The following is a 17,303-nucleotide window of genomic DNA, read 5'->3' as shown; positions in this document are numbered from 1 at the left end:
CACGGAGGCAAAGATAAGCCACTACAAGGCAACAGTGAGAAATGCAGTATTATATGCTGCTGACGCTAGGAAGAAATGGGGCAGAACAACTGGAGAAAGAAGAGAGAAAAATACTGAGAAAAATATTGAGAAAAATACTAGGTCCCAAAAGAGGTGGACAGAGGTGGATGCGAAGACCTAGGGAAGAATTGTACCGGAACATGAGAACAATATCAGGGGAAATCAGACTCAAAAGGGCAAGGTTTGCTGGGCATGTAGTTAGGATGAGTATGGACAGAATGACGAAGAGAGTGTGGGAAACAATAGGGAGGACAAGGGGAAAGACAGGAACCAAGTGGGTTGTTGAACTTCAGAAGGACTGGTTGGAATTGGGGGTCAAGGTCTAAGGAAAGAAAAATTGTAGGAACAAATATACACTGACAAATATGCCGGAGATCAATGACAGAAGAATACAGGAAAAGATTAGAATGTCACTAGTGAAGCCGCCAGGAGAAACGGAAGCTGAAGATCTCAGAAGAAGAGCGGGAGAGAAGAGGAAGAATTAAGAGGTTCTGGGAGAAGAGGAAGAAAATGCAGTCCACAAAGGGGCTACCTGTGGTCCTACAGAGGCCATAATGCAAGTAGTAGTAGTTTCATCTGTGGTCACAAGCTGATGCAAAAAATTCTTGTTCTTTTCTCCTAAAATAGGCCAAACATCGTTCAGATATATCCATTCTCATGCGTTTTTGAACCAGTATCATGAGTCGTGGCACCCATCTTGCAGACAGTTTTTTCCATTTCTAATTCTTCAGTTAAAATGTGATATACCCTTTTAGATGACATCTAGCAAGTGTGAGCAATTTCATGCACTTTCAATCGGTGATCCTCCATGACCATTTTGTGCACTTTTGCAATGATTTCTGGTGTAGTGAGACATCTTGGCCAATCACTGTGCAGTTCATCATCTAAGCTCTCCCAAACAAAATTAAATTGATTTGTCCACTTGGCAACAGTTGAATATGAAGGAGCCGAATTCCCCCAGTGTGTTCTGAAAATCAGTATGAATGTCCTTTGCTTTCATACCTTTCTTTATGAAGTACTTAATCACTGCTCGAATCTAGATTTTTTTTTTCCGCCTTCGCAAATCACTACATAGGAACAACAACAGAGCCATGTCATCACCACAGCTCTCTTCCAAGAGCACTGACATGGCAAGTGCTTACAGGCAACAGTCCAATGAAGATAATGTGAACAACTTATTGTGCTCTTGTGATGATTGCGAGAACTTTCCAAACCACCCCATAAGGCGGATAGGAGAATGACTTCGTCAGTCTTTGATGGCTCACCTGAAGATGACTGGCAAGGGTCCAGTTGGACAATCAGCTGCAATCCTTACATCTCTTCGAACATTTAATTCACCAGGAAAATTTTAAAATTCACAGGCAGATTGCTGTCACATAACCATTCAATGACAGCAGCATAATAGTTGGTAAGCCCTCAGTTGCACTTCAGTGTCTATTCAGACTACTGAAATGCTGCTGCCACTGGTATACACTGTGGCATCACAGCAATTACTTTATACATGCATTCAGGCTTTTTTCCTGGTTGACACTGGCATGCATGTCAGAACACTCCATGCTTCATGTGTACCTGATTGTAAGCCAGATAATCAATTGCAATTGAAAGCTGTAAACAACTTGGCATTTGGTACCACTGGACACAGGATTTTAATAGTCATGAGTTTGTCTCCATACCCATACACGCCCATCTGCTTTATACAGTCTGAAATGAAACTTGTCCTTCCAGGCAACATGTCTCCGGTCATCAGTAGTCCAATGTCAGTGTTGAAGGGCCTAGGCAAGGCATAAAGCTTTGTCTCTGGTGGTCATCAGGAGTACATGGGTGGACCATCATTTCCAAAAGCACATATGATGTTTCGTTGAATGGTTCACTTGCTAATACTTGTTAATGGCCCAGCATTGAAATCTGTAGCAATTTGTGGAAGAGTTGCACTTCTGTCATGTTGAATGACACTCTTCGGTCATCATTGGTCCTGTTCTTGCAGGATCTTTTTCCAGCCGCAGTGATATGGGAGATTTGATGTTTTAGTGGATTCCTGATATTCATGGTACACTTGTGAAATTGTCGTACAGGAAAATACCCACTTCATCGTTACCTCAGAGATGCTGTGTCCCATTGCTCATGCACCATGTTTGAACTCACTTAAATCTTGGTAACATGCCACTGTAGCAGAACTAACCCGTCCAACAACTGCATGAGACACTTGTCTTACATAGGCCTTAATGAATGCAGCACCGCATTCTGCCTGTTTATGTATCTCTGTATTTGAATACCAATGCCTATACCAGTTTCTTTGGTGTTTCAGTGTATATGTACTGCTCTGTGCCCACCAGTTTCACAACATGTCTGTAGAATTGCAACTGAGCTCCCAACAGAAACAAAAGCAATTTTAGAGGACATTCTCCAGGCTGGAATTACACATTGTTTCCGAAGTCTGCTGTTGTCATCCTAGCATCTATCACCTAAGAATGATGATTCATTGTGTCCTTGTGGTGAATCCCAGAACTTTTCAAGACAGGACCCAATACTAAACATTCAGGACTTCACATGTGCATTAACAAGCTAAAGAGTTTTCAGTGTTTTATAGTCTGATGTAAAGCTTACAATAAAATTCCTGTGACACCCGACATCCGAAAAACAGCAGTGATTACATCTTCTGGTCTGTTTGAATTTTTGGTTATGCCATTTGGCACTAAAATAGCACCCAACTTGGCAAAATTTTGCTTTGCTTACCTGCTTGAGATTATGGTTTTCTCACCAAACTCCTGGGTCTCAGCAGATGGTATCTATGTGTTACTATATACCTCAAGGCCAGCAGACTATCTACAATTAAGACGTTTCCTTAAGGTGGAAAATTTTTATCACCAACCTCTCCCAGCAACAGTTCAATAATCACCACTCACAGATTCATTCTCAGGTCATGAGGCCACAGGCAAACACAGAAGCAAACTTTAGTAATGGAGAAAGCTTTCCACAATCTCCAGGCTAATCTCTCTAGTGCAGTGCTTGTTCACTGTGCCATTAACTATCATAGATGCTAGCCAAAATTCAATTGACCACCATTAATAACCATTAAGTTTTTTTCTAAAAGCCATCGAGTCTTTATGACAGAACATTGGGCCATTTATGGGAGCATTAGACATTTCCAGCCTCAAACTGAGGCTCGGCCTGTAACAATATACACGTAGTATGTGACAGTCCAAAATGTGTTGTGTGTGGTGTCATGGCAAAAATCAGTCACCTTAACTTCATACACATTAACTGTACAATCAATAGAAGTTAAAACATGGTGTATGGACATATGTGATGTCTTTATGTAAATTACTGTGAAAAAATTGTTATAGATGGAAGGGGAGTAGAAAGACACTGAACTGTGGGTGTTTCCAGCTGTACAGCAACATGGGCGGCACTGAGAGGCAGCTGGTCACAGAGAAATGTGCCAACAGCCATCATATACAAAACATAACTTAAAAAGTGGTGGTAGCACTGTTTGTTCAGAAACTTGACTACAATGAATACAGCAATTTAATGGGGAACTTTAGCCGATTCTAAAAATATCGGTATCCAGTCCTACAGAGGTTTGAAGACACAGTTCAAATGTGTTCTGACATGCATGCCAGTGTCAACCAGGAAAAAAGCCTGAATGCTATACAGCACAGAATTGGATTCGAATTTTTGTTATTTTCAAATGAAATGAGAAAGATTTCCATCCCCATAATTGTCCTATTTAAGCTTTTGTTCATTCTCTAATGATCTCTTAGTCAATCTCATGCTGAAACCCATCCTGTATGTCCTTCCTGTATTGTGCAATGGAACAGTTCCTCATAATGGGAACTATGTGGTAATGGATATTTTCCTTAGTTCACTTTCCTGGTAATTCTTTGTTACAGTTGATAAGAAATGTGAAACTGTCAGACTATTTAAATGAGGATGTTGGCAGTGAATGTTTTAATCTTATCTGCGCATTACCCATTAATGTCCAAAACATCAAGGGTAAATTTCATTAACATCAGCATGACTACCAGTACACAAACACAAATTACATTGAAATTTCAGGTGTCCTCAGAAGCAACAGGAAACCAACTCTCAGTCACACAGTACAGTATTCTGTATGAAATGTATTAGAATGGAGTGCAGTTTCAAACTGTCTTTTTGTTGCGCCTGTCTGTAACTCAGCATCTCCACTAATGGTGGGTAGCAACTATCCTTTTAATAATGTTAGTACAATATTCTACTTAACTCTGGCAGAGTAGCCTTAAATAGCACATTGTTTATACTATGACGACAAGAGAGAGAGAGAGAGAGAGAGAGAGAGAGAGAGAGAGAGAGAGAGAGAGAGAGAGAGAAAAATATGCACAACAATTTTCCTCTCTGAACTGGAATATTTTATTTCCAAACAACATTGGGTAAATTCTCCAAAAGGATTGAATATTTTCAATTTATTTAGAACAAATTTTATCCATAACCAAAAATTTACTGTGCACATTGCCAAAAAGAAAAAGAATTCTGTACTGACCAGATTTAAGTGATACAGTATATGCTAGTCTCTCTTCAGAATAGCTGCCACAAAATAATTTTGTCCATATTCACACAAATAATTGAGTAACCAGTAATAAATTGACAAGATAAATCTCAAGTCTCTTCAGCACAAAATCTGTATGTTATTCTTACTTTATACTTATATTAATCCCTTGAATCTATTACAGCTACGTCTCTATTCTTACAACTAATCACAGCCATTACCGTCTTGGAAAAGTTTACTCCTTACAAATCTGCCACAATACAGAAGTTTGAAATAAAATACCGGTATCAATTTATAGTTCATTGAATGTGTTTTCTGTTTTATATGTGATACTTAATCTTCAATAAATTTTAACCTAAAAAAATTAGATTTAACATAGTGTTATACTTCAGCATTGCTGCAGATTTGTATCTAAGCAAAAGTTAAGTAAAATTTGTATATTTATCATACAGACTGTTTTGCTTCAGAAGTTAACTATATAAATCTCTCTTACACACACACACACACACACACACACACACACACACACACACACACACACACACACACACACACACACTAAATAATTTCATTGAGCAAAATGACTTACAATAATTTGTACAATTTCTGGCATATTTAAACAGGAGTAACAGTGGTCCTTTTCCTATTAACTGAATGCAGGAATGTGAATGCATTCATATTACAAGAAAAAATCAAATGCATATTATCCAATACTGTAAACGACAGACAATTGGAAGTGATGTATAAAACAGAGTCATATGCTCTGCTGACAACTAAGATAATTATTCTTCAATTTCTAAATGTACATTGTCCGCATCTGAAATGTATTTGTGCTTGTACTTCTCAAAAAAGTTTACAAGTTCTTCAGAGAATTTATTGTGGAGCTCAGTGATTTGTTCCTGTGTCGGGTCTTCAACTTTCTTCACTTCAATTGGTGAGCCAACTGTAAAAAGAACATGTTAATGTGTTAGTTGGTTTGTTATAAACAATTAAATTTATTTCCATTTACATTCACTTACTTAAGGTCACAAAAGTGAATATTTCTACTATGTATTGATAAATTCCTCATGCCATAATAACAAACAACAATACTGACTTCACAAAATCTTATTTATGCACTTCAATGCTATCCTAGAAATACTTTTTTTCCGTTTCAGTCAGTTCCAGCAACAAACTATACAGGAACAAGAGTTCAGGCCATTATGTACAGCATTTTTTGTTCAAACTGTCAGTGTAAAAATGGAACAACTGCTGTCTTGACTCTCCACATACTTGATTAGGATATCCAACCAAAGTTTTTGTCTGACTGATGTCATTATCAGTCTTTTCCCTTGCAACAAAAGTGACATTTAATTATAACCCACCTCATTTATGTCAGTGAATTATTTAATGTACCAACACATGTGTAGCCAGTTTGATATTTTTGGCACATTGAGTTAAAAATATTTTGTTACCTAATTGACTTTACCATTCAATGAAAGGAACCTACATTTCCCATATAACATGTTACCTCTTGCTGTTTAACCTTAATTCAGCTTTATGTTTAGTAAAGGGAGTTCCTGGACTTTGACTTCAGTTTTCTTTGCCACAAAGTAGCTTACTGTTTCCTTCTCAAAACAGAAAGACATCAATCTCCTAAATTTCTGTCCAACAGTTGCTACAGTGGATGTTCATAGTTCATTTATAGTCTGATGCTGTCTATGTAAGTCACACTGTGGTTGGGATTCCACATTAATCTTTAGGTTCACTTATAACTATATGCATGAGCTGCTTCTTAAAGGCAGGCAGTTCTATGAAGAAGAAATGACCTGACCCCTTGTTTTATTTTAATATCACATTTTGTTGATTGCTGTTATTTTTGGCTATTTGTATCGGTGTCACATATTGGCTATTTGTACTGGTATCTGCATTTTACCTTGAGTTACATTCCATCTTGCATTTTCCATTGTTGAATTGAGTTGCACTATGTAGCTTCAGAGTTTTTTTTTCAATATCATGTTTCATTCTCTCTTGTTAGCTTTGGCTATTAGCATTACTGGCAGCTTTTAGCTTTTTGTATTGGTATCAGAATTTTAAGTAAAGCTGCATAGGTCAAGCAACGTTTTTGTTAACAGTTCTAGCTGGTTTGCCCAATATGCGTTTTTTCATCTTTGAAAGCAACTATCGTATAGTGTTTTTCTTTGTTTCATTTTGTATGTTTTACTATTATCAAGATTTTGAGGCAGTTATTTTAGGTTTTTATCCATCCCTGCACAAATCCCCCAATTTCTCCTGATTTTCCTTGCATATTCAATGTTTGGACAAGAAGAGAATAGAAGCTTTCGAAATGTGGTGCTACAGAAGAATGCTGAAGATAAAGTGGGTAGATCACGTAACTAATGAGGAGGTATTGAATAGGATTGGGGAGAAGAGAAGTTTGTGGCACAACTTGACTAGAAGAAGGGATCGGTTGGTAGGACATGTTTTGAGGCATCAAGGGATCACAAATTTAGCATTGGAGGGCAGTGTGGAGGGTAAAAATCGTAGAGGGAGACCAAGAGATGAATACACTAAGCAGATTCAGAAGGATGTAGGTTGCAGTAGATACTGGGAGATGATGAAGCTTGCACAGGATAGAGTAGCATGGAGAGCTGCATCAAACCAGTCTCAGGACTGAAGACCACAACAACAACAACAACATTCAATGTTTATTATTAAGAATTTGTATGAGTCTGACATTCATTTTTTGCTCCATGGGAACGGACAATGTCATTGGTCATCATTTTGAAATCACCTTTGTGTTGCTTTTTTTGTAGCCTATAATGCATCATTGGTCAAAGTCAGTAGATGATATTCAACACCTGGATAAACCATAGTCTTCAATCATAAGAATCTTTGACTACTTGTCCACTGATGTAAACAATCTGATGGAAAATAACATCAACTTCAAAACAAACATAAATCTTATCTGGTTGACAACTACCCTGTTCTCTAGAAGAATTTAAACATTTTTAAGCTGATGAGGATGTCAGTACTTATTCTGCCCTGACTGGACAGAATGTTGTTAAATTGTAGAGTAACAATACTAATTCAAAATAATACAGTCCCAGATAAATTTTATAATGAAAGTAGTCTTAACATTCTCCAAGAGCATTACTCTGATTTCAGCCTCCAGGTATTAGTGTGTGCCGGCATTTCAAGGCAAAGTACTTGACAAATACAAATTTCAGAATGGTTAAAAAAGCAGCAGCTGTTGAATGGTTCAAAATATGATAGCTGTATGTTCTTGTATATAGATTACTTATGCTCTTAGAGTAATTATTTGTATAAAGTTCAGCTGGGCTTTTAGGGCACTACATTCAATCTGCAAATTATATTGTTTAAGGTTATTCATAAGCATCCCTGGGGTATATGAAGATGTTTGCATGTAAACAAGACATACAACCAATGAACACTGGTCAGTGGATAAAGTATCTACCGAAGTTTTTAACTCATAGGTGCTCAATATGACCATTTGTAATACTGAGGCAGTTCAGCATTGACGTAATCATTAACATATGAAGGCAAGTGTGGTGGAGCACCATCTTGTTGTAAAATGAAGTCTTCACTGTACTGCTGGAAGTGTGGCACAACCCATTGTTGCATTGTGTTCAGGGACATGGAACCCCCTCACAATTTTTTCTACAAAGAAAAATGACCCATAAACTTTTGAAGAGGACATGGCATGAAAGATGCTAACTTCATACGAGTCATGAATGCATTCCACAATCTTGTGTGGATGTTCTGTGCCCCAAACACATGCATTATGATGATTCAGCATTCCAGACATATGAAACATGACTGACAAAGCCAGCTTCTTCGCAAAATGATTTTCCTCCAGTAATCAGTACAAGTCATTGTGGAAGTCAGAATGAAACTTGTTTTTCAGAGTATTCAGTGCATGTAACAACTGCAGATAAGGTTTTACACACAGATGTATGTTTAACAGGTCAGACAGTATATTGCAGTATCTGCAGCTCTCTGCTTGGACATGTCTATTCTATGGACTCCTGCCTATTCTATGGGCTCCCATCCATACTTTAACTTCTCTGCTGATTACATCTTAAATCTTTTCTTCACAGTGTTACACCCCCAGAATGATATTCTGGATAGGTGTGAAAATATTCGAAGTTTTTCTGGACAGTACCAGAGCCACAGTAGAAGTCAAGGCACACTAACGTACAATATCTAGATTGGAATAACAACCCAGAACAACAGCCAGTATTGCATGCAGCTTGAGCACACCACCAAGTTAAATTTCCACAAACCACCCGAGCTAGGGGACTAAGGTGTCAACACAGTGAGGTGGCCCCATGAGGAAAGCAGGATAATGTCAATCTGTTGACCATGTGCAGGGAAGTAACAATACGGAAGACGTACACAAGAACAGCTTTCAGTGCACACGGTGCAAAAGCAAGTGAACAGGAAGAGTGAAGAATGGAGTTAGTATACCACAACAGGGTGTAGGCTGCTGACAGGTTCAGGGAACTAGGGTGTATTTGGTCATTTTTGCCACACAGTAGCATCACCACTGTAGACTGATCAGTAAAAATACCTCTACTTCTGCAGATTACTTCCCAGTTTGCAGTTTACCAGTCCCAAGGTGGGCCCTGTGACACTCCATCTGTGGCCCACCTAGATGACTACAATTTATGCTGCAAGAGCCAGCCCATTGTGAAGGACTTAACTGCCACAGGCTGCTGCTTCCCCATCATTGATGCCTTCAGCCTCCTACCACCAGGCCCCCTGGAGGCCTCGTTGATGGTACCTAGTGAGTTGTTTAACTACCATCAACTCAAAGCAGCACAGCAGCTGTTGCCACCGCCCAACATATGTCTGCGAGTTGTAATGGTACTTTAATTAAGCAACCATTATGGCAGCTCATCTGAACCTCTCAATACCAGTAATATTCTACTGTGTTTCTGTAAAGTAGTTTACATATTTCTGAGACAACATTCACATTTGATTTCATTTGTGATACATCAGTATGTTTATGTTGCAATGATATTATTCTTATGTGTATTCTTTCTTTTGCCACTATGATCTTTGTCATACTTGTAATTCTGATTTTTGGGCGCGTAAGCGATAGTTAGTTAGTGTTGGACCTTGAAAAAAAGTCAAGTCTTGGACGTCATGTTGGAAAGACGCATAACGTAGCCAGTTTATAAAATGTGAACTTTAACAGTGACTGTGAGGAAGATGTTTCCAAGTATGTTTTGTATTGTGAAGTGATGTTTTGTGTGTTACGTGATATTGCAATAAAAGCAATTAAAAGGAAGTGTAACTTAAATTCGGAGTGCTGATTATTTTTTTTTTAAATCACTATTGTGCTAACTTTGAAAGGTTTAATCTTCAAGAATGGTTTGTGAAGTGCATCTACAAAACTTTTGAATATAGCAGAATAAAACCTAGGCCTTTTTGCATCCGAGCTTGGAATCACCACCACCTAGATTTTTGACAATTGAGCCATGATTTTACAATGAGACCAGCGTGGGAAACACGAAAAGATGAGTGCCTAGTTTATTCATTATTACATGAAATGACTTTATTAACTGTGCTCTAATGACACCTGCCACATAATAACTATGTTGTTGCCTGAAAATGCAGTATTTAGCAGCGTGAGCAACACCACAATCATTATTAAATTTTGACCTTTGTTGTGGTTGGGTTGTTAGAGAGTGAACACTGGCATCACTGGCTGGTCTCTCTCTGAGGGGCCATGACTGAACACTTCATGACTACAGCCAACTTATGCCGAGCTGTTGGCTGCCTTTCTTTGGCACAATCAACAGCATCAACAAAAGTGCCCTGGTAACCCACTGGCCATGTCTTATGCTGTCAGCACCAATGCAGGCAGGCAACACTGACCAACTTATGGCTAGCTAACCAATGTTGCAGGGTGCCAAGAACACACACCTCTCTCGATGGCATTCAGGTGTGCGCAACACGCCGGCCTCAGTGCATACCAGTGTGGCCAGCACCCTTATGCTCCCCTGATTACAGGCAACCTTGAAGAAAGACAACGGCGTAACTATGGATAATAAATGTGTATTTAGAGATGTCATATTAGCCCTTCTGATGTTCAACAGGTCCTCACCACCAAGTGTCATTCTATGCCATCTTGGCGACATAAAGAATGAACAAACAAAATAAAAACATGAAGCACAGATGCAGCCTTCTATATTTGGTGTCAGTAATTGGATACCATTGGTAGACATTTACACGTGGTACCACACCTGCACATCTGCAGTATCAACAACCTACATTATCTGCCAAGCTGCTCCTCTATCTCTCCTGCTACATTTTACACTTGCCCAATATGCAGTGTGATGAGAGACTCATGTGTGCGTTCATCTGGTTTGTCACATGAACTTTGAAGTGTCATTTGTTAAACTACAGAAGTCTGGAGATCTGTCTCAGTTCCATGACAATTTTAAGCAAGCTTTCTTTCACCTGGTCAGAACCCATATTGTAATTTGTGTCTATATTAATTGCCACATATGCAGGCTGTGTCAGATATATGTAACATATGTAAAATGTTTGGAATGAGGCATAATAGTTTGCAGATTCTTTTTGGGCCACGATATGTTGCAAGAATTAATATAGTCTGTTTCTCATACATGCATTGTGGGTGCAGTTTGCCAATGTTTTTCCTTGTATGACAGCAGATGGAGGTTACACAAATTGTTTACTGTACATAACAAGCAGCATTCTATGTCTGCATACATCTGTAACAAGTGGCAATATGCTATTTAAGACTTTTCCAAAGTAGTAATGCTTCATCGGTTCACAAGCATCATGTCGGATAATGTAGTGGAAGTTGCACAATATTTCGACAAGACAGCTGCTCATCATCTTCAGGTGCCAAAGATTGCACAATGTTATCTGACATGACAGCTGTTAACTGATGAAGCATATGTGACAGTGTTACATGAGACTTTTAAAGCCTTGAAAGGGCAGATAGTCATGTGGTTGGAAACCACAACCAAACAGAAGGAGTTGAATGAAGCATTATTAAAGAAAGTAGCAGCATTGGAAACTATTACTGAGCAAATACAATCTGATCTGGGTGAGGCAAAAGCCTCATTCAATATACCAGTTCCTTAAGTTGATCCCATAGCAGGTAATCTAGCAACTCAGTTTTCAGCAAAAACAGGTGAGGTGTGTATTTATCAGTGACGTGAGGACCGCTGCTAAATTTAGGCAATCGGTTGGACAAAACTTGTTTAAATATGATAAGTTACAATTAGTGGGTGATGCAATGACATCATGTACAACAAGACCCTTAGCAAGGCACAAACATTTGATGAGCTGGCTACTGGACTCATCCAGCATTATCACTAACACAAAATCATGAGGTTTTTTTTTGTTTTTTTTTTTTTAGTATAAACTCAGTGGATTGTCTCAAGAACACAGCAAGTGAATGAAATCCTCCTCTGATAAAGTTAAGCACAGACTAGAACCAACACTGAATGTAGAGACTAACATTTTGCACGAGTTGGAAAATGGAACTTCAGTTGTGTTTTTGAGGGGTATTTCCACCAATGTGTCAAGAAGACTGAGGGTAGAAAATCAAAGCGATTTGGTCATTGTCATTAGGATCACTATGCACCTGGAGGAAATTGACATTGTTATTCTGGGACAAAGGGACCGTAGTGTTTTCTCCTCTGAGGTAAAGTGTTACAGATGTGGGCATATAGGACGCATCAAGAAGCAGTGCCATCAGACAAAATGTTATGAATATGGAGCAGTAGGGCATGAGGTGCAGTGTAGCTAATGCAAAAGGCAAAATAAACACTGTCTGGGTAAGTGTTCATTAAATGCACAAGAGGGTGCCTCAACTGTCCGACGGCATTCTCAGTGAAACAAAGTACTGTACAAATGTGAACAGAAATAGAATGCTGCTTGTTATGCGTAGTAAACAATAGGAAACTAGTTTTTGGTGGACGTGGCTGCTCATGTGTATGTCATTGGTCTGGATCTCAGACAGAAAGAGAGAGGGATTACATGGGTAAGGTTATAATGTCCTCATATCATTGGGGACAACACTGCTCAGGTTTAGCATTGTACCATGCATGGTTTGTTTTGTTTTTATACAATATTTGGATGAAATCATCTTCACTGAACTTGTCACCCACAGCTCTCTGTAAGTTTGTAACATACAGCAGTTTTGTTATAGTTTACCAAGTCAAAATACTAGTTCTAGTACAGGAAATCTTTTTTTAATTAACAAAGCTTGAATAATACAAAAAGTACAAGTTGGAATATCAACAGAATTAGGAAGCACACATTGTGTAACAGGATGGTCTACTTTGCTCTTGGCCAGAAGTTTGGCAGTGGATGTTATACTGGCAGACAGCTGACTGGTAGTCATACCAATCCTCTAAGCTGTGCAAGCATTGCAGCAGAGCTGGTCTACAGCATGCCTGCTATGACAAGAGGCCCAGCTTTTCTGAACTGCACAGATAATAGTTATCGTTACAACACATTCTCTGCTCCCAAAATTTTCCTTTCTATGGTGTCCTACTGTCACCACACCATCCAACAGTTCGTGCCTTCCCTGCTCTATACCTCTCCCACGTGCTGTGCTGTGCTCCCTTTTTTAATATTGTAAATACTATAGAAAGTATACAAGAGTGATGAAGTGCTTTCTTTTATACTGTATTTTTGTTGGTCCTGTTTATGCATTTGACATTGGACAAATTAATTTATATGTATACAAGTTACAGTTATTTCTATGCATACATAATACAATTAAATATTTTATATAATACTCTCCATACATTTGAATATTCAGTGGAGAAAAAGCAGTGATGCTGAAAACATGTCTTTGGAAAATTTTTAAAGTTTTTGACCCCAGTAATTGTTTTTATGTTTTTGGGAAGCATGTTATAGATTTTAACTCCCATGTGGAACTTACCCTTTCGGCACAGGGATGCTTTGATTTGGGTGATTAAGTTTTTTTTTGTCTGGTAAAGTGATGATCAATCATTTTTTGCAATCTATTATCCTTACCATTTACATTTATTTTAAAGAATAAAATATTTTCCATAATGTAAATATATATCCATATTTAAAGTGATTATTAAAGTAGGCTCAATACACACTCTTTACTGTCTTATCGCTGCAGGAAGATTTTAGTGAACAAACAAGGTAGCAGCTCTTTTTCAATTTTGCTTTAAGATATCCTATATGCTTATTCTACTTTGCATTGTTTTGTAGTCATAATTTTAAGAATTTGGCATCTGTCCCGTGACAAACGAGTTCACTATTGATACAAATGAGTTGTACATAGCCCTGTTCACAGCACTGATATTTTAATGCAATAGTTTTTTCTTTTTATTAAATGCTGATTATTGTGTGCCAGTTGCCAAGTTTACAAGTAACAGTATTTACTGATTACTGTAATTCTTCCTAACTTTCCACCTTTAATATGATAGAGGTGTCATCTGGAAATATGACTGTTTTTATTAGTATCCACATTTAAACTTGGTTCATTAATGAACAAAAGCAACAGAAATTGTCTCATCACTAATCCATTGCATATTTGATTAGATTATAATCTGATAAGTGTTCAGAAATAGTTTTAAGGTTGACAGTGGGCTTGATGCTCACTGCTTGCTTATGATTGCTCAAAAAGAAATGGATCCATCTGTTGAACAGACCTCAAATTTCGTACTTACCAGCCTTTGGGAGCAGACTCTTATGATCTACAATGTCAGAAGCTTTCACTAGGTCTACAGACATCGCTCTTCATTGCTGTTTAGTGTCTGCCAAGCTTAAGGTACATTTACATCTGTGCACCTTGGGACTAATCAACACGTAGCTATAGCTTTCCCCACATGGAGGAACACACCCCGTTTGAATGGAACCACTAGCATACACAAGCTGAGGAAGAGAAATGTACCTACACACATCCCAGTACTTGCGTGCATGGCAAGAACAGTCGCACAGTGATTAAGCGAAAGGCTCACATGTGTAGACGCACCTTTAGTACGCACTTAACACACTTCATAAATGGCAGTAATTGTTGACTTCTTATTTCTAAATTTGTGCTGATTATTACATAGTATTTTGTTCTTAATTACAGTTACCCTAAGTTTGTCATGCATAACCTTTTCTGTTTTTGAAATGCAGGAGGAAACTATGGTAGGTGCATAGTTACTTATATATTTTTATGTATTGAAACTACATCAGACAGTTCCAGTAGAGCAGAGAAAGTGCCTGCTTGAAATGAGCAATCTCAACAAATGTGTAGGTAGTTAGCTGAACCAGATCAGAGCACTCATCTTTAAGATTGTTGCAGAGACACTATAAGTGCCTACAAGTTGGAGTTCTGTCATTTTATTGCTTTTGCTACTTAATCTTGGGTGACAGTTGTGATTTACATTGATCTACTACACATGCTTATTAATTGGATTTAGTATTGTTATTTATGTTTGATATTGTTTACTGTCTGCAATACCTGTAAAAAATAATGTTAAATCAGTTGGCCACTTCTAAAGAGTGTTACTTTATTTTATTGTGGTAGTGTTGTATTTTTACATGATGCTCTGTTCTCACCAGTTTCTGTTTCTATGACACTCCACCTGGTGATTGCTTTATTTGCTGAATTATTTATCATTTTGCATTATTTTTGGTGCTCTCATTACTTTTCTTAGTATTTTGGAAAATTTTTGTAATGTGTATTTCAGGTGAAGAATTATTGAAGTTACACATTTTATGTATCAGTCTTCTTCAGGCATGAGACCCCTCATTCAATAGTGATCCAACTGTTTGCTCTACGATGTCCCTTATGGTTAGTTTTCTGTGGAAATGCAACTTGAAGGTAATATGTTAATACATGAATGAAGTGTTATATGTCTCACTTAGGTCAGTAATTTTAGAAACTTATCATTTTCTTTGCACAGTAATCTGTTAAAGTAGTTTGTTATCCTGACTGTAGCACCTACATGTGGTACTTAAAGACATGTGGTACTGAATACTGCCTTTTACCCTTCAAGGTTAGTATGTGAAGTAGATAGGCACTAAAGCCTGAACAGAACAGTTTTAGTTAAATGTTGTATAAACGTTGTATAAATGTTGTATAAATGTTGTATAAACATTGTATAAACGTTGTATAAACTTTACATCACTAGAAACTGATCTAAAGCTGTTTCACAAGTGTGTATTACTCAGATAGCAGCATATACTACAGCATTTAAAGTCTAGTAAGTAGTAAGTTTCAAAAGAAACTCTGTCTACTTTTTGTAAGAAAATCAATTTTTAATTTGTTACTAATTATGAAGTCACATTCCATTTTGTTTTCTTTGTTTAGCAATGATTCTAATTTATTTAAGAGAAGTTCAAAATTTCCAGATGGTGTTTGGTAAACTTAAGCAATAACCAAGCTGAACTTAATTATCATAGCTGCAGTCTCATTGTCCTCAACATTTGTTTGAGTTAAGGGAATAGGGCCATCAAAATCTAAATTTGCCTCTATGTACATCATTACCACACCTTACTTGCTGTCATTCCTGCAATAGTCGGAAGATATAATGAATTTAGTTATTTATGTATGTCTACTTAATTCAGGCTTGCACCAGTGTTCATAAATGCATATTTCTGAAAAATCCTTTCGCCTTTATCTTATCTGTTAGTAATACATTCGTTTCACCAATGTTGTTATCAGAGATTTTACATATAAACATTATAAATGTTTAGATCAGGTTCATTCACAGCTTGGTAGCTGCATGTAATATTTACAGTATCTTACACCTTTAGTTTATATTCATATTGCCAGTAGTGTCACCACCTTCAATGTTCTTGTTCACACATCAGTCCATAGTTCTTTACAGGTCTATACTCTTGCTTTGTTTTGGCAATTTCACTTTGTTACAGTGTTTTTTAACCCATCTATCCATTAATGTCTCATTTGTTTTATTTGTACATCTGAAATTAAGCCCATCAGGTGTCCTGCTGTTTCTTCTTTTCTGCGTTTTTCTGCTTATTTCTGCTCACATTCTGGTCCATAATTTTCTTTCTGTTCTGGTTTGGTGGTTGTTCTTCAGGGCAGTCTTTTTATTTACTTGTTTGTTCATTTGTGTATGCTGTATTGCTGGTTCTATACTAGGCTTTTTATATTTGCTAAATGTGTGAAAGAGGCAAGTCTACTGCAAACGTGAATCTTTATTTATCTGTTTGGATGTAAATCATGAACTGGATATTCACTTTTTTCCAGACATTCCATTTCAAAACTCACAGACAGTCTCTTCCTGTAAACAGTAGTAGTAGTGGTAGTAGTAGTAGTAGTAGTAGTAGTAGTAGTAGTAGTAGCAGCAGCAGCAGCAGCAGCAGCAGCAATTTTTTTACTATGAAATGATAGGCTATTTTTCCATTCAGGTTTTGGGCATCACATTTAGAGGTACTTTCAAATGGTTCAAATGGCTCTGAGCACTTTGGGACTTAACATGTAAGGTCATCAGTCCCCTAGAACTTAGAACTACTTAAACCTAACTAACCTAAGGACATCACACACATCCATGCCCGAGGCAGGATTCGAACCTGCGACCGTAGCGGTCGCGCTGTTCCAGACAAGCGCCTAGAACCGCTCGGCCACTCTGGCCGGTTTAAGAGGCACTTTAAAAATTGTTATATTCATATTGTGTCTTAGTTTCAATATGCATCCTAGAGAATCCATAACGTTCATTGTCATTTGAGTAAT

At 37.7% G+C, this 17,303-nt stretch overlaps 1 protein-coding gene across 1 annotated transcript in view; it reads right to left on the bottom strand.

The window, feature by feature from the left end:
• Window positions 1-4,432: 4,432 nt before the first annotated feature.
• LOC126188189 (2-acylglycerol O-acyltransferase 2-like) overlaps window positions 4,433-17,303 on the bottom strand; it is a 124,941-nt gene continuing 112,070 nt past the window's right edge. The window contains exon 6 of the mRNA XM_049929722.1: window positions 4,433-5,525. Within this exon, the coding sequence (XP_049785679.1) occupies window positions 5,365-5,525 (161 nt within the window). The 3' untranslated portion in view covers window positions 4,433-5,364. The remainder of the gene's footprint in view (window positions 5,526-17,303) is intronic.

This window comes from Schistocerca cancellata, chromosome 5 (genome assembly GCF_023864275.1).
Source record: "Schistocerca cancellata isolate TAMUIC-IGC-003103 chromosome 5, iqSchCanc2.1, whole genome shotgun sequence".
In the NCBI taxonomy this organism is placed as follows: domain Eukaryota; kingdom Metazoa; phylum Arthropoda; class Insecta; order Orthoptera; family Acrididae; genus Schistocerca; species Schistocerca cancellata.
Note: the sequence above shows the minus strand (reverse complement) of the source record. Positions and strands in the feature narration are given on the sequence as shown.